Genomic DNA, 18146 nt, shown 5'->3' on the forward strand with positions numbered 1-18146 from the left:
CTCAGCTCCGCCTCCCATCATCCTCTGCCCTGTGCCCAGCCCCCTCTTGGGGTCGTCGCCGCCATTCCCCCCCTCCAGGCCCCCCTCCCTCTTACCGGGCCTGTGCAGCACCTCTCTCCTCTGTCCGAAGGCGCTGCACGGGCAAGAAGAAAGTTGATGCCTGTCTTCGCCCAGCTTCGATCACGCGTCTCTCTCCTCCTGGGCCCGCCCCCGTCTGACGTCAGGGGGTGGGGAATGGCGACCTCGGGCGGGGGGGGCAAGGACGGCCATACAGGATGTTCCTCACGAGGGCCTTTGCCCCCTCCCGATTCTTTTATTGATTTTTGTTGGGCAAGGCTCAAACATGCTCTGGATACGCAAACACTACATTGATGTGGTTTATGACACGTTTTCTTTAAGCTTAAACACAGCTCTTTTGGACATATGTAATGCTACGTCCTTTTGACCAATCACAGTGCTTTTAGCTCTGCTAATGCGCTGGGATTGGCTCACAGTTTGTTTGTTTTTTTCACTTTACGATTTTTCCTGGCACAGAGCTGTCCTAACGAGAGGTACAGACCTCTCGTTAGATTCCTGCATTTTTCCTGCGTAAAGGCAATCGGAAAAGGTTAGTGCATCTCGTTTCAATGGGGTTTGTACACAAATTGCTCATCTGCATTCCGTTTTCGTTAGCTGCTAGCTTCCTCGGTAAAAGCCCTTTGATGCATGCAACGAATCAAAATTTCCTCGTTGGAGGGTCGTTATATGCTCATTAAGGTTTAGTGCATCTGCCTCTCAGTGCATTCTATTCTATTCCCAGTATTTCTATCCTACTCTTTGGCGTTATAGTAACATAGTAGGATGGCAGAAAAAGACCTGCATGGTCCATCCAGTCTGCCCAACAAGATAAACTCATATGTGCTACTTTTTGTTTATACCCTACCTTGATTTGTACCTGTCCTTTTCAGGGCACAGACTGTGTAAGTCTGCCCAGCACTATCCCCGCCACCCAACCACCAGCCCTGCTTCCCACCACCGGTTCTGGCACAGACCGTATAAGTCTGCCCAGCACTATCCCCGCCCCCAACCACCAGTCCCGCCTCCCACCACCGGCTCTGGCACAGACAGTATAAGTCTGCCCAGCACTATCCCCGCCTCCCGCCACCGGCTCTGCCACCCAATCTCGGCTAAGCTCCTTAGGATCCATTCCTTCTGAACAGGATTCCCTGCCTGCCTTGTCCTCAGTTAAAGTTCTGCCTGCTTTGGCTTCTACCAAGCCTTGCCTAGTACTTGCCTAGTGCTGTGCCTAGACTGACTGACTCGCCTACTGTAGTTAGACCTGGCTATGGTCCAAGGGCTCACCTTTTCCTTGAACTGTGACATTGGGTCAGACCAATGGTCCATCTAGACCATTATCCTGTTTCCAACAGTGGCCAATCCATGTCACAAGCACCTGGCAGAAACACTCCATGCTATCACTCCCAGGGCAAGCAGTGGCTTCCCATGTGTATTTCAATAGCAGACTATGGACTTTTCTTCCAGGAACTTGTCCAAACCGTTTTAAAACCCAGATACGCTAACTGTTGTTAGCACATCATCTGGCAATAAGTTCCAGAGCTTAACTATTTGTTGAGTGAAAAAAATGTTTCCTCTTATTTCTTTTTAAAAAGTTTGTCCATCTAACTTTATTGAGTGGCCCCTAGTCATTGTACTTTATACACCTCAATCATATCTCCTCTCAGCTGTCTCTTTTACAAGCTTTTCTATGACTGCTACATTCTGTGCCACTCAGGAATTTATCAGTGCTTTGACTGAGGGGAAATCACTGGCAGCTGATTCCTATGTAAGTGGGACTGTGATTCTCTCCCATTTTGGCCACTTCCCACACCTCCCCCAGAGGAGTCTACAGTTGCTTCCACCAGCCAGCAACCCTCTGCTCCAGATCTTATCCTTCACTCCATGGTGGCCATAGATGACAATACACACTCATGTCTGTAACCTTTGCTCCATCCCTTGGCTCATGCAACCCCAAAATGAGGCAGAGGAGCACCACAAGCTCCATAATAGAATGGACCTTTGGTAATCTTAAACACAGATTCAGATGCCTCAACCGCTCTGGCGGGAGCTACTGGACACCCTAAGAAGGTCTTCATAGCCTGTTGCATGCTCCACAATTTGGCCCAATGGCAATGGCAGCCCCTGCCAGAACCCCAACAGCAGCAGCAGCAGCCACCAAGAGACCCAGAGAAGGATGATGTTTCCCTGCCACCCAGGAGAGCAGACCTAGCACCACACCAGCTTGGCATCTACACCTGATAAAATCTGATACAGATAATTTTTTAGTGGAATAAGTACAACATTTATTGGTACAGACAAGCAATGTGATATTCCCTTCCCCCTCCTGCCTCCTCCATCACCACCATCTGTTGCTCCTCCTGGACAGAAGGCTGTCCCTCTGGCTGGGTGCTGGGCCCCACTTCTTCCTCAAACTCTGAACCACCACCTGCAGGTCAGAGGAAAAGCATTTCTCAATTGCTTTTGCTTAGATGTCACCATGCCACACCCCTCCTGATCACCCCCTCCATTTGCACATTGTTATTACAGGTGGTGAGGACTGGCACTGTCTGCCCATACCCTATCTGTAAAAAGATCTCACAGTTCCACATAGCAGAGCACGTAGTTATTTCAATCTTCACCGACCTCAGCAGCAACTTGTTTTATTTGAGCATGTAAGCCCATCACTCACCTGCCTCCTCATTGGTCCATCTCTTTTAATCTTATAGTATGAAATCTTTATTTATAAAACTCTTATCAATGAGACTGTAAAGCTCAACACTTATCTTTGAAATATGCAAGACCCAGACACCAAACCACCAATATGCGGCAAATTTCACTGCTGCTGCCTCAGGGTGTGGTCTGGTATAATTAAACAAATCATAAAAACACTAAAACATGTGTGTCTAGATTAGAACTATCTTAAAACATTAAACATTATGAGTGTAACTTTAAATCTTTACCTTGAAACTCACAGTGTTCACGCAATGCGCCAAAGCCTGCCTCATACACTTACATTACAAAAACGTATAAAGAACAGCAGTGGATTTTTTCATTAGACACTGTAGTGTCAAGAGGTTTGAATCTTGAATTGGACTGGGCATTAGTGTAGTGAGGTTCTTTTTGGCATTTTTTCAAAGTGCTGTCTTATTGGTAGATAGGGGCCTATGATATATTTAAACTCACGCACAGCGTCTTTTTGTAATATAAGCGTATGAGGCAGGCTTTGGCACATTGCGTGAACACTGTGAATTTGAAGATAAAAACTTAAAGTTTAATTCATAAAGTTTCATGCTTTAAGATAGTTCAAATCTAAGCACACACTTGTTATGATCTTGTTTTTTCTAAGTTATACCAGACCATACCCTGAGCAGTAGTAGCAAAACACGCCCCAAGTTGGTAGTTTGGCATTAAGGTCCTGCATATTTCAAAGATAAGTGTTGAGATTTAAAGTCTCATTGATAAGAATTGTTTTAATAAATAAAGATTTTATATACGATTAAAAAGATGGACTGATGAGGAGGCAGGTGAGCTATGGGCTTACATGTTCATATGAAATGAGTCACCACTGAGGGCTCTGTCCTTTCCTGGTTCTCTTCCTACCTCTCCCTCCGCACCTTTAGTGTTCACTCTGGTGGATCCTCTTCTACTTCTATCCCTCTGCCTGTTGGCGTACCTCAGGGTTCTGTTCTTTGTCCCCTCCTCTTTTCTATCTACACTTCTTCCCTTGGTTCATTAATCTCATCCCATGGCTTTTCCTACCATCTCTATGCTGATGACTCCCAAATCTACCTTTCTACCCCTGATATCTCACCTTGCATCCAAACCAAAGTTTCAGCGTGCTTGTCTGACATTGCTGTCTGGATGTCTCAACGCCACCTGAAATTAAATATGACCAAAACGAGCTTCTCATTTTCCCCCCCAAACCCACCTCCCCGCTCCCCCCGTTTTCTATTTCTGTTGATGGCTCTCTCATTCTCCCTGTCTCCTCAGCTCGAAACCTTGGGGTCATCTTTGACTCTTCTCTCTCCTTCTCTGCTCATATCCAGCAGATTGCCAAGACCTGTCGTTTCTTTCTTTACAACATCCGTAAAATCCGCCTCTTTCTTTCCAAGCACTCTACCAAAACCCTCATCCACACCCTTGTCACCTCTCGTTTAGACTACTGCAATCTGCTTCTTGCTGGCCTCCCACTTAGTCACCTCTCCCCTCTCCAGTCGGTTCAAAACTCTGCTGCCCGTCTCGTCTTCCGCCAGGGTCGCTTTACTCATACTACCCCTCTCCTCAAGACCCTTCACTGGCTCCCTATCCGTTTTCGCATTCTGTTCAAACTTCTTCTACTAACCTATAATTGTACTCACTCTGCTGCTCCCCAGTATCTCTCCACACTCGTCCTTCCCTACACCCCTTCCCGTGCACTCCGCTCCATGGATAAATCCTTCTTATCTGTTCCCTTCTCCACTACTGCCAACTCCAGACTTCGCGCCTTCTGTCTCGCTGCATCCTATGCCTGGAATAAACTTCCTGAGCCCCTACGTCTTGCCCCATCCTTGGCCACCTTTAAATCTAGACTGAAAGCCCACCTCTTTAACATTGCTTTTGACTCGTAACCACTTGTAACCACTTGCCTCCACCTACCCTCTCTCTTCCTTCCCGTTCACATTAATTGATTTGATTTGCTTACTTTATTTATTTTTTGTCTATTAGATTGTAAGCTCTTAGAGCAGGGACTGTCTTTCTTCTATGTTTGTGCAGCGCTGCGTACACCTTGTAGCGCTATAGAAATGCTAAATAGTAGTAGGTCTGTGAAGATTTCAGTAACTAAGTGCTGTGCCATGTGGAGCAGTGGGATGTTTTTACGAATGGATAATGAGTGTATGACTTAAGGTTTTCCTGCAGTTAAATATTGACTGTTAAATTGACATATCCTACCTATGGCATAACATCCCAAAGTGGAGTAGATGATTGTAATCTTGCACTGCATACCTCGTAACCCTGGAAGAAATACATGCACACTGTCAGGTGGGTAGAGGTAGAAGGATAAGGAACAGTGCAAGATCTCTGCAATGTCAGTAGTCAGTGGCCTAAAGACAACATTAAGAGCCTGTGATTGCTTCAGGACTAAATACATTTTTCATTTAGCTTTCAGAGGCCAAAACCTCTTTCCTCAGGTCAGGACAGTATACTGCTGTTATGGTATTCTGTTCTGACATGAGAAAGGAGGGTTGGGTCTCCAAACATTAGACAAAAATGTATTAAAATTAGTCCAATAAAGATATCACCTTATTTCCATTTTCTGCATTTATTAACACAGCAACCACACTACTTTATCCTAAATAAAAATAAAATTAAAATTTTCCTACCTTTGTTGTCTGTCCGTTTACTTTTTCTAATTGTGTTGGTCCCAGGCTCTTTTTTTTCTTTCCTCGATCTCTTTGTAACTCTTACCAACGTCTGCCCCTCCCTCTTCCCCCCCCCATTCTGTCCAGCATCTGCTCCCTCTCTCTCTGTCCTCCCTTCTATCTGCCTACCCCCTCTCCATCCAGCATCTGCCCCCTCTCTCCCCCATTTTAATCCAGCATCTGCCCCCTCTCTCTCCTTTTCCATCCAGCATCTGACCCTTCGCTCTCCTCACTTCTATCCAGAGTCTCTCCTCTTATTCTCCCTCCTTCATCCAGCATCTGGCCCCTGTCTCTGATCACTGCCATCCACTCACGCCCCTCTCCCCAGTTCCATCAAACATCTGCATCTTCTCTCACCCTTCCATCCAGCATCTATCCCTCCTCTCCCCATTTCCATCTAGCATATTTCCCTTCTCTTCCCCTCATCGAATGTCTGTCTGTCCCTCCTCTCCCTCTTTCCATCTGACATCTGTCCCCTTTCTCCTTCTCATCCAGCATCTGTCCTCCCTCCCCCATCCGTCCAGCATCTGTCCCATCTCTCCTCCTTTCTAGCATCTGTTCCCCCTCCCCACTCCATTCTCCATCCAGCATCTGTCCCCCTCCCCCCTCAATCTAGTGTCTCAGTCTCTTTTTTTCAGCCCCCCAACCCTCTTTCCCCCCCCCCCCACCGGACACCCCCACTGCCACTGGCGCATCAGGCTGTCCCCACTCCCACCCAATATCCCACTGACGCAGCCACCACCACTGCTGCTGCTGTTTCAGCAGTGGCAGAAAAAAACAGAAAAAAAGAAAAAAAGATTGTGGGGCCACACTGTTCCCACTCGCGGTTGACCGGCTCTGCCCTAGAATAGGAAATGATGTCAGAGGAAGGCAGGTCCGGCAGCTGCGAGCAGGAACAGTGTGGTCCCCTGATTTTTTTTTTTCCGCCACTGCAGTAACATCAGCAGTGGTGGCCGTGGCATGAGGGTATTGGGTGGGAGTGGGGAGAGCAGCAGAAATCCTGGCAAAGTCTCTGGGCCCTCTGGACCCTTGGGCACTGCCCAGCTGTCAAATGGTCAGTCCACCCGCCTCAGGCTATGTTAAGCTTTCTTTCCTACCTGCCCACACCATGGATGGAAGCCCAGGATGGTTCTGAGCACAGGAGCATAGCTGCCAAGGGGGGGGGGGGGACATGGGGGGGGCAACATTCCCTGGGCCCGGACCTTCAGGGGGGCCCAGTGCAGGGGTCTCTCTCTCTCTCCTGTTCCTGATGGAACCGGGTGATCGTGTCCCGACAGGAGCAGAGAGAGAAAACTCCGCCGCCGGGCCCCCTTGCATTGACTGCCTAGCAGCTGCTGGGCCCTCAGGCTGTGCATGCTCAATTTTGATACTGAGCATGTGTGACCTGAGGAAAGTAGCCGCAGGGGCAGGCAATGCTGGGCAGAGGAAAAAGCAGCACTGCCTGCAGCTGGCGGGGCCAGCCAAGGTATTTCGGGCGGGCAGGCAGATGGGCAGGAGGTGGCAGTGATGATGATTCTGGGGGGGTGGCGGCGGCGGCGATGAGTATTCTGCCCTGGGCCCAGTGGCAGCGGCCCTGCCCCGGCTCGGCTCAGTCTCTCAGTGGCCCTGCATAGGAGCCAGCTCTGTGGGTGCTTGAGCACCCCCAATATTGAGGAATCTTCTTCGCTGTGTCCAATGAGGGGCAATTTGTTTTGAGTTTAGCACCCCCAATAATTTTGAAACGTTGGCTCCTATGGTTCTGAAAAACATCTGTTCCACAGGACTGAGGTTGGCTATGTCGACTTCCTGGAGATCCTCTCCTGCCTTGCCCTTAACATCACACTGGAGTTGCCTCCAGTTTCTCTTGCAATCTTCCACATCTCTAGTGTTGTGAAAAACTGCATTCAGTGTGTGGCATATGGCCATCCACTCCCTCTGCTTAGTATATGTGCCTATTCACTGCTGTTTAGGGGGAAAGAGGTTTACATGGTGAGACACCACTTCTTTTACAAGGAATTCCACTTCTACTGCAGTAGTTCCCCTTCTGTTGAGAGTGTCCTTTCAAGCAGCCATGTCATCAATGTTGTGATGTGGAGGTTCAAAAATACTGACATAGACGTCTATATAGGGAATTTAAGATGTCCTTAATTAGGATGTCCTGAATTGGAAAATGGGTCACAACTTTGGTAGTTCTACAGAGATGGACGTTAATATTGGCCATTTTCTAACCAGAACATTAGAAGAATGTTTCAAAGGGAGACAACAACAACAACAAACATTTCTAAAGCGCTACTAGGGTTACGCAGCGCTGTACAATTCAAACTTAGAAGGACAGTCCCTGCTCAAAGAGCTTACAATCTAAAAGACAAGAGAACAATCTAAAGACAAGTGAACAATCTAGAGGACGAGTGAACAGTTAATCTGATAGGGTGGATAGATTGGGGTATTTTATATTTCTTGAGCGGTTAGGCGCCGAAGGCAGCATTGAAGAGGTGAGTTTTAAGCAGAGATTTGAAGATGGGTAGGGAGGGGGCATGGCGTATGGGTAAAGGAAGATTATTCCAGGCATAGGGTGAGGCAAGGCAGAATGAGCGGAGCCTGGAGTTGGCAGTGGTGGAGAAGGGTACTGAGAGAAGGGCTTTGTCCTGTGAGCGGAGGTTGCGGGCGGGAACATAGGGGGAGATGAGGGTGGAGAGGTAGTGAGGAGCCGCAGACTGAGTGCATTTGTAGGTAAGGGGGAGGAGCTTGAATTGTATGCGATATCTGATCGGAAGCCAATGAAGTGATTTAAGGAGAGGGGTGATATGAGTATATCGGTTTTGGCGGAATATAAGACGTGCAGCAGCGTTCTGAACGGATTGAAGGGGGGATAGATGGCTGAGTGGGAGGCCGGTGAGGAGTAAGTTGCAGTAATCAAGGCGAGAGGTAATGAGAGCATGGACGAGAGTTCTGGTGGTATGCTCAGAGAGGAAAGGGAGAATTCTGCTGATGTTGAGGAGGAAGAAGCGACAGGTCTTGGCAGTCTGTTGGATATGCGCAGAGAAGGAGAGGGAGGAGTCGAAGATGACTCCGAGGTTGCGGGCAGATGGGACGGGGAGGATGAGGGTGTTATCAACAGAGATAGAGAGTGGAGGAAGAGGAGAAGTGGGTTTAGGAGGAAAGACAAGGAGCTCGGTCTTGGACATGTTCAGCTTCAGGTGGCGGTTGGACATCCATGCCGCAATGTCGGATAAACAGGCCGATACCTTGGCCTGAGTCTCCGCAGTGATGTCAAAGGGAGACAACCTCATTACATCTTCTCCCTGTTCTATAGGCACCAACCTTCAAAACTATTGAAGCCTCTGTAACTGCAGGAGTCATCATTTGCAAGTGCTTCCAGTTAAGGTCAGAACTCAGACCCCAGACCCCACTCTTCCACTCAGCCATGAAACTGATCTGAGATATCAGTTGCCTTTCTCCGGGACCTGGCTGTTAGGCAACATGGAGCCCAGCCACTGTTGAGAATAGAGCCAGGATTAATCAGTGGATTGGGAGGTCAAAACTTTATCTCTGTATCTCATTGTATATTTATTCCTGTATATGTAAATCGATCTAGGAAGCATCTACTTCTGCTGGTGACAAAGCCATCATGCCATGACTGCAGTGGGGCATGCAGGGTAGAAGTCAGGGCAGTAGTGTAATCTCATAGGTCCCTGTTTTGCCCCACCAAATCCTCCCAAATGTTCTGTACATCCTTGTGCCTGAGATGCAGCTTTTCCTGCTGTTAGGTTGTTATATTATTGATCAGGTGCCAAAGCTTGCCAGCTATGTCCACCACCTGGAATGTATGGTGCCCACCTCCTCTATGGCATGGCATGTCCCTCCTCTGGCTCCTGGCCTACAGAACACAGAGCAAACCATATCTCAGCACTGAAACTGAACACATGCTGGTTGATACCTGACTTGTAGCCAGTACTGGACAACAAACATGTGAGTAATTGTGCTTTTAACTATTTATAATTGTTAATAATCAATCTATCTATTTATGTATCTTTTTTTAGTCATGTATATGTAAATATATAAAGAAGCAGCTGTAGGCACCTGTAACAAAGCCCTCAGTCAGGATTGCAGTGGGGGATGCAGCCTAAAGGACAAAGAGCAAACTTTAGTCTGGACACTGACAATGGACACTTGCTGATTTATACCTGACTTGTGGCTAGTACCAGACAACAGACCTTTAAAAAATGTTTCTTGAGTGCTGTATGCAAAATGTGTGGGTGCCAGGGGGAATGGGGTATATTGAACTAGTCTCTTGATACATGCTGTTGGCCTCAGACAGAAAACTTCTTAGAGGTAGCAGTATCTGGCCTGTGTCATAAGTTGTTAATCCCCTACTGAGGGCACTATGCCAATGCTGTCTACCTAGCATATTTGTCAGGGGACATATTTGTCATGGGAACCTTCTCAGGGTGTTGCATAGAGGGATAATATTGGGCCAGCATGATATAGTGTTCATATGGTTATGTGTCAAATTCAACCCCACTAATGCTACTTGTGGTACAGACCAGATATCTTTAAGCAGCATGGGCCTAGTATATGCATGGATTGTGAACCCCCATGGGAAAGATGGCTACAGAAATGATAACTGACGTAGGTGACCATACACCCCTTTTCTGTAATCCACTATGCTGTATATCTAAACAGATATTTGATCATGTCTAGGTATGTGTACCAACATAATGTTATTTTTAGCATTGGTCATTTTATCTGGCCACCCTCTAACACCCACCAGAAGGACTATGGCTGTGATCCGGCTGTTGGTCAGCTGTGAGTGGGGTCTTTCACCAAACTAGAGATTAGGCCAGTGATTCCCAAACCTGGTCCTGGGTGCACCCCAGCCACTCAGGTTTTCAGGATATCCACAATGAACATTCATGAGAACTAATGTGCATGCATAGTGATTTAGTAGTAGAGGAATGACCTCATGGTTTGTGCACTGGCCTGAGAACCTTGCGGTAGCAGGTTCAATTCCCACTGTGGCTCCCTGTGCCCACATAACATCACTCTTTATTGACCTGACTTCTGAATGACATAATTCCTGAGTAGCTGGTATGATTGTGACCACCTCCTATGTCCCTTCTCTCCTACCCCAGAATTATTATTATTATTAGCATTTGTATAGCGCTACCAGATGCACGCAGCGCTAAACACCTGATATAAAGAGACAGTCCCTGCTCAAAAGAGCTTACAATCTAAATAATACAGACAGACAAGACAGTTACGGGTAAGGGAAGTAATGGGTGAGAAGGAAGGAAGGGACAAGGGGAGGGCAATTGAGTAGTGGCTAGGAGCTAAAAAGCAGCAGTGAAAAGGTGGGGTTTCAGCATAGATTTGAAAACAGGTAGAGATGGAGCTAGACATATAGGTCCAGGAAGTCTATTCCAGGCATAAGGTGCTGCGAGAGAAAAGGAGCGAAGCCTGGAGTTAGCAGTGGAGGAGAAGGGGGACGACAAGAGAGATTTGCCAGTGAGCGGAGTTCATGGGGAGGAATGTAGGGAGAGATGAGAGCGGAGAGGTAATGGGGGGCTGCAGAGTGGATGCATTTAAAGGTCAGTACAAGAATTTAAACTGAATGCAGAAGCGGACAGGAGCCAGTGAAGTGACTTGAGGAGCGGGCTAGTGTGGGTATAACGATTCTGGCGGAAAATAAGTTGCCGCAGAATTTTGGACAGATTGGAGAGGAGAGAGATGGCTGAGCGGAAGACCAGTGAGAAGTAAATTGCAATAGTCCAAGCGAGAGGTGACAAGGGTGTGGATAAGTGTTCTGGCAGCGTATTCGGAAAGGAAGGGGCGAATTTTGCTAATATTGTAGATAAAGAAACGACAGGTTTTGGCGATCTGTTGAATATGTGCAGAGAAGGAATCTAGTCTCCTTTCCCCAGGGGTGTGCTATCACTGTTGTAACCACAGCTGTTTTCAGCATTGCAAGTCACTGCATAACCACATATCGATAATAATGAAGCCACAGAGTTTTATATGAAATATATTTGAAACTATATACCTATGTACATGGCAGTCTTTGAGCAGAGTTCAGGATTCTTGCAGGGCGGCTGCTGCTGCTGGTGGTGGCACAGCATCCACAGCTCTTCAATCATAATCTCCAATGAGGCCTAAATTGCCCCAAGCCTCTGCAGCATGTCACAGACATGCACCATGACATGCAACAGGATCTGGGCGAGGGTGCCTGCCTGGGAGGGCTCACCTGCAGGAATTGGTCAGCTGTGGGTTGGTGGTGCAGCTGGTGTGAGCTACAAAGGTGCAGGGCCTTGTTACTTCCCTTCAGCCAGGGGCTGTCCCTCCAGAAGGGGGCATGTCCATGTAAATATCCCCTTCCTTCTCCACCTGTGGGAGGAATTGCTTCTGCTGGCCGGGCCCCTGGGGAAATGAGGGGGGACAATCCAGATGCTGGTCCACCACCACCTGTTTCAGGAGCTCTTTATCCTCCTCTAGGCCCTCCTTCTCCACATGCTCTGACTCCTTGCCCTCCTCTTTCTGACGCTCCGGCTCTTCTTCCTCCCCCTCCTCTTCCTGATCCTCACCTGCTGGAGGTGACCTGTGTCAAGTGTACGTATCAGTTACACACATTGTACATAGCCAGCATAGAAGTGCTGCTGGCCAGAACTATGCAGGTACATGGACAGTTGGGGGCTGTGTGCTGGTAGCTGGAGGACATCAATGATATCTTTGACCGATATGACATGGCAAAGGATGCTGGAGCCACAGATGTGATGCATGATTGTCCATGAGAAGTTTAGCCTCCATTCAGGCATATAAGATCAGGCTTGAGGATGTTGGAGGCACTGGGGTGGCCAGGTACTGGCTGAGATGTGAGATGCACATGTGCTGTATCAGTGATGGTGACACAGTTACAGGTGCTGCCAGGAATCCCAGTGCGGTTGGATACCCTTGCCTATGAGGCCTCCAGCTTACTGGGAGGTTATAATTTACCTTGTTTGGCCTTCCATGCTTCCTACCAATCTCTGTAGGAATCTTCCTGATACAATCACTATACTGCATAGGAGGTGGGAAACATATGTTTGTGAGGATCCTGCTGTGCTTTTTCATCAGGCCAATTTGTTCAGGCCCCTCCCTGCTGCAATTGTCTGCATGCCACTCTATGACTCATGTGCAAGCTGTTTGGGCTGGCAATGTGACCTGGGGGGTTGAATCTTTCCAAAATGGTGCTTTGCCTATTTGAGGGGAGGGGCAACGTATCTTTTTGGAACTTTCATGGCTTCTGCTGTGGGCTGACTGGATGTTTCACTGGGTGGCATACAGCACTTTGGACTTCACAATGGAATGTGCATTCTGTGTGGCCTGAGAGGCCTGCTGTTTGGATGGCACCTTGTGCTCTGAATGTTTTCTATGATCCCTGCGGTGTCCTCCTTGAACACTACCTTGTCAGGCATGCGTTAGGCATGGTGTAGTGGTTGGGGCTGGGACCCTGTGGAATAGGGTTTGATTCCCAGTGTAGCATCGTATGATTGTTGGTTCTTTTTACCACCGTAGTTGCTGCAATGTGATATGTAGCTGTATGTAACATACTGGGCACATTGATTTTAGCCCACAGAAGGTGCTTCTCCATAACCCCCCCCCCACCCCCACACACACACACACACACCCCTCCCCCCCCCACCCCATTCCTTCCAATGTCATCTCGGTGGTTTGGTGCTGGTTGCAATACATTGGGGATATGGGGGTTGTGGCCACATTTTAATGAGGGTTACTACATGCTTGGTCATTGCTCCAGGAGATGGCTGTTATAGAGGAGCTATGTTGTTACCTTGGGCTTTCAGGTGCTCCCTCATTCGCCTTAGCAGCAGCCTGTTCTCCCTGCGGATTCACCTGAAACAGCACCTGAGTGCCTTCAGGTCGTAGCATATGCCAAAACATCTGCAAAAAGGAGACAGGGTTCTAGTAGTGACCTTTCTAACTTGGCAGACCAGGTTCCCATATGACATGCTTTGCTATGCTCCTCAGACGGCCTGTGAGAACTGAGGGCAGCCAGCTTGGGGGCTTGCTAGGGTGTGTGCAGTCACTGTATGCCCAGAAGTCTTGCCTGGTATTAGGTGAGCATGGGGATTGTGAATGGCTTGGAGCCCTTTCTTTGTGACATCTGCACTTTTGCAAGGAGGTGGTGATGCACTGTTGCCCATGGCATGTGGGACTTAGGGTTGCAGGCAATGCTTCCTCTAAGGACTAGCCTGGTGTGTGCACATTTTTTTTGTGTGTATGTGTGTGAGCAACAAGTTTTAAAAACCAACAATTGTTGAGCACCAGTATTAGTAAAGCATTTCTGTATATAGCACAACCCCCCCCCCCCCAACATTTTTGTGAGCAACCATGTAAAATCTGTGAGCGATGCTCCTAAAATGTATGAGCAATTGCTTGTGTGCTCCACTTAGACAGAACATTGGTTGCAGGGTCTGCATTTGTGAGCTGCTGCATATAAGTAGGTGTGGAGCAGCAGGCCTGATCTTAGGTGGGAGAGTCTCCAAGATGTGCATCCCCTCATTTCAGCTTTGCATGCTGGGGGGGGGGGCATATGTCAATGGGGGGTATGTTATGGCCTTTCCTGCAAATGTGGCTCATGGGGACAGGGGAGGGGACCTAATGGCCTTCCCACCAACTCACAACCTGCATATGATCCTGGGAATGTATGGTGCTTGCACTTGACTAATGCTGGGCTCATAGCACCACTGCATGACAATTTCCTTTCAAGGGTCCTCCTGATCAGACTCCAGACCTTTATAGCCACATTGTGTAGAGGGTCAGCCTGTGGTGCTGTTTGAAATGTTGTCTGCGGTACCTGATGCACAGCAGGACCAACAATTGGCTCTCCTGTAGTGAGAAGTTGGGTTCTCTCCTAACTGGCATTTTTTGCTATGGAGGACACTCTTCCACGTTCACCAGACATGGATGTCTTGCACATGGAATTGGATACCCTTCCATCACAGCATATGCCTTCTTTCTGTGCAGGACCACTTCTGCATTTAGTCGTTTTCACTAAATTTTTTTTACAAGAGGGAAAACAGCTATCTAAAAAGATCTAACTCGGTGAACGGTGTGTCCTAAATGTGGATGTTTTTTGCCTGATTTTGCAACACATGAAAACTTATTTTGGGCTCTATCTGTTATTGGGTGATGTTTTTCAGTTGTTTTGTATTGGACTTTTTCCATATATTTATTTATTTAGATTTTTTTGGATCATATTGAAAATGCCCTTCTCTGGGTATTTCTCTCTTCTTGTTAGAGTGAATCCCTGCTTGATCTATAAACTTTGTCCTACTATGCAGACTCTCCAGGTACATTTTGCCCGTGACTAGGGGCGCAAGTTCAGAAATTTCACAGAAAGCCCCTGGAACAGAGGAGGCAGGTTGTTCCCCTCTGACTGGTGAGTGGGAGATTTCTTTCCCTCCTTTTCCTGGTATAGGTACCTCTAATGGAAGTGGCTCTGGGAACAGTTCCCTGATGTAGGCACCTGTTGGCAAAAAGTGCTTAAAGCAGGACTCTGTTCAATATTGATCCCACTGTAAGCTCCACAGAACAGACACTGATTTCTATATACAGTATCTGTACAGCAACTATGCATGTTTTGTAGTACTATAAAAATATTAAATAGTAATAGCCACAAACATACATGCACATGTTGTGGGCCTATAGTATTAAGCGTTTTTTCTCATATACATATCATGGGGGAAAGGGGCTAAAACATTACAACATCCGATTGAGTAAAAAAATATAATCAGGGCATATTTAAATACATTTCTAGATCCTCTCATTCTAACCATTTCCAATCCAATAACCTATACCTTGGTCCTTTTCCTCCAACCTGCCTGTGAGGGAATCTATAGGATGCTGCCACTTTCCCTTAAGGATACTCACTACTACTACTACTACTATTTAGCATTACTCACCTAGTCCGCCCAAGGGGAAAGTGACCCAGGAGAGGTGGAGCCAGGAAAGCAGGAACAATGAAAGGAAGTATAAAAGCTTAGGGCACATGCTCAGCTAGGACCAGGTTAATGAATCTGAGAGGCAAGCAGTGATACAAAACTGCATTTGCTGCTGCCACCTATGTGTGAACTGCAACTATGACAGGTAGGCCCAGTGCCACTACCCTGTTTCCCCGAAAATAAGACATCCCCTGAAAATAAGACCTAGTAGAGGTTTTGCTGAATTGCTAAATATAAGGCCTCCCCTGAAAGTAAGACCTAGCAAAGTTTTGTTTGGCCCCGATGGGACATGGACACAGAAACCTTAATTTTTTCGCTGCAACCCAAAGACGAATAACATTAAAGAAATGCAAGAAACAAGACTAAGGTGGAAAATCTATCGTCCAGCGGACTCCTACCATCCTCCTTCATGCTTTTGTGAAGATCAACTACCGGTAAGTGAGCCTAAAGAAAAGAAACATCCCCCTTGCAGAAATAATAAAAGAAAAGAAAATGAGTAACCGAGCCCTTTTGGCGCTGCTCCATCGCCCAAGGGCTAAGTCAGACTAGAAGGATGGAAAGTGTTGCGAATGTACAGGAAGAGCGCATAAAGCGCCACCAACGGGGAACGGAGCTACCATAGAATTTTTTTAATGTTTGTAATACGGTAGGGATGATCCTGCACCTAAGCCCTCTCACAACCTCCCGAGACCCCCAGCCAGAGCAGCCCGGCCCCACATTCCATTACCTTCCCTAGTTCATACCCTCCTCCATTCCTAGCCCGGCCAGGGCGGCTCTGCTCTGCTCGAGTCCTGTGGTCACTGTGGGCAGATAGGCGAGCCACGGCCTACTCCTGCAGGATACCGCCCCCACTTCAATACTGTTCCCCTACTACTTCCGAATAAGACATCCCCTGAAAATAAGACCTAGCGCATCTTTGGGTGCAAAAATTAATATAAGACACTGTCTTATTTTCGGGGAAACACGGTAGGGACCCTGAAGAACTGGTTGGCTGGTGAATGTTGTTGATTAAAGACCAGTGCATGCTGTGGCCTGCAGGAGCAGGACCATGGGAGGACTTTTTTTGCTTACCCCTAAGGACTAGCCTGTGTTATTTTACCCCGTGCGGCACCTGTGAAGCTAACAGGATCTCCTCCCCCCCCCCCCCCCCCATACCTAGCACCTTTAATAAAGTATAATTATTTTGCAGAATTTGACTGTTGTGTAGATCTAGTCTATCTCGGCTCTAGGGTCTACCCTTTTTCGTTACCACACTGCCCATCAAGACCCCTACTTTACTACCCAGCAGCAGCCCCCTTTAACTCTCTTCATCCCACCTACTCCTAACCAGCGAAATCTCCTTTCACTTCCCACTCTCCTTCCTGTCTCTCCTCCACCATGCCAATACAGCATCTTGACAGTTAGAGCCACATTGAATAGGCAGCTTTATAGGGTGCAACCTCAGCAAAGCAAAACAAAAAAGGGGGGAAAGCACGTAGAGCATGCCACATAGAATTCTTTTAACCCATCATTCTTTTAAACCCTTTGTTATATTGGAGACCTGAGTAGGAGGATCCAGCATGGAAAAGTCATGAGTCCATCTCACACTTGAGGATGTTCCAATTTGTGGAATCTGTGTGGGGTGGAGATGATGACTTCTATATATAAGGAAGGACAGTGCTGTAAGATTGGTCCTTGGTATCCTGTGTTGAGAACTGCTATAACTCCGCCAAGTGATTCGTTGGGAAGAAAGTGGGGTACCTGTTGAGCCAACCTGACAGAAGAGAGAAGGATAAGGGTCACTGCTGTTAATCTCCTTAGCCATTAAAGGAGCTGACCTGTGGGCTGGAGATTGGGGAGTCTCACCGCAAACAAGCTCAAGGGTAGGATGCTGTCTGCCCTTGGCTGGTGATTCAGGGTAGACCCCTGACAGGCTGGGACAGTAATGCTGGATCCAAGTCTCCAATGGTATTGATGTTACATTGGAGAGAACTGACTGTGAGTGTTGTTTGGCTACAGGTCAAGCATAAGGGGTTTTGCTGACATGCATAACCCAAGAGCGAAAGGTTATCTGCTCTTGTGACTTTGTAAGATCAAGCCTGTGATGTCATCAATATTATATGCGGAGGACTTTCATGACAACCGTTATTGAGTCCTAACTTGTTAAATAAAGTTCAGTTGATTTTCTTGACTCTCCAGACTACTGTGTGGTTCCTACGTTGGATCCAGAGGGAACCTGAAGGGAGTAGTGCATACCCAGTCTTCCTAACCCCAAAGGTCAGTTCTCGGAGGCAAAGAGCTTAACCCGCCTAAGAAAGAGAAGCTGTTTACACATGCATGTGCATCTTTGTGGTGTGTGTTGTTTCTTTATAGTGTACATTCTGTTGGTTTAGAAACAAATAATAAAATTAAACCAGCTGTGAATATATCAGACCATTAGATGTTGCTGTCAACATTTCAAAAGATGGATTTACAATTTAAACACAGTCTCACTTTCCCACTGCAATAGTTATTAGTTCATAAAACACACAGCAACCATTAAGAAGACTGTAAGTTCATTCATAACAGAATAGACAACAAAATAATAAATATACACCTGAATCACTGAATGGCAGATGGAGTGTGGCAGCTTGGGGGGGGGGGGGGGGAAGCATGTCAGCATCCAGTCCCTCTGTGTGCAAGGTTTGTGTATATGTATGTTGAATCCCCTGTTCAATTGGGATTAAATAGAGTGAGTCCCGTGAATAGTCACTGAGGG

At 47.3% G+C, this 18146-nt stretch overlaps 1 protein-coding gene and 1 long non-coding RNA gene across 2 annotated transcripts in view; one reads left to right on the forward strand and one right to left on the reverse strand.

The window, feature by feature from the left end:
• Positions 1-2295, forward strand: part of LOC115471852 (inactive phospholipase C-like protein 2) — a 105214-nt gene extending 102919 nt beyond the window's left edge. Inside the window, exons 5-6 of the mRNA XM_030205767.1 lie at positions 1772-1822; positions 2176-2295. Of these exons, the coding sequence (XP_030061627.1) occupies positions 1772-1822; positions 2176-2295 (171 nt within the window). The remainder of the gene's footprint in view (positions 1-1771; positions 1823-2175) is intronic.
• A 102-nt stretch (positions 2296-2397) lies between these two features.
• On the reverse strand, positions 2398-13305 carry LOC115460135. Its single transcript, XR_003940385.1, has 3 exons — positions 13237-13305; positions 4966-5028; positions 2398-2482 (listed from the first exon to the last, which is right to left on the reverse strand). It is a non-coding gene; the product is annotated as an uncharacterized LOC115460135 (long non-coding RNA).
• Between the last annotated feature and the right edge of the window lie 4841 nt (positions 13306-18146).

The sequence above is a fragment of the Microcaecilia unicolor genome, chromosome 1, assembly GCF_901765095.1.
Source record: "Microcaecilia unicolor chromosome 1, aMicUni1.1, whole genome shotgun sequence".
In the NCBI taxonomy this organism is placed as follows: Eukaryota; Metazoa; Chordata; class Amphibia; order Gymnophiona; family Siphonopidae; genus Microcaecilia; species Microcaecilia unicolor.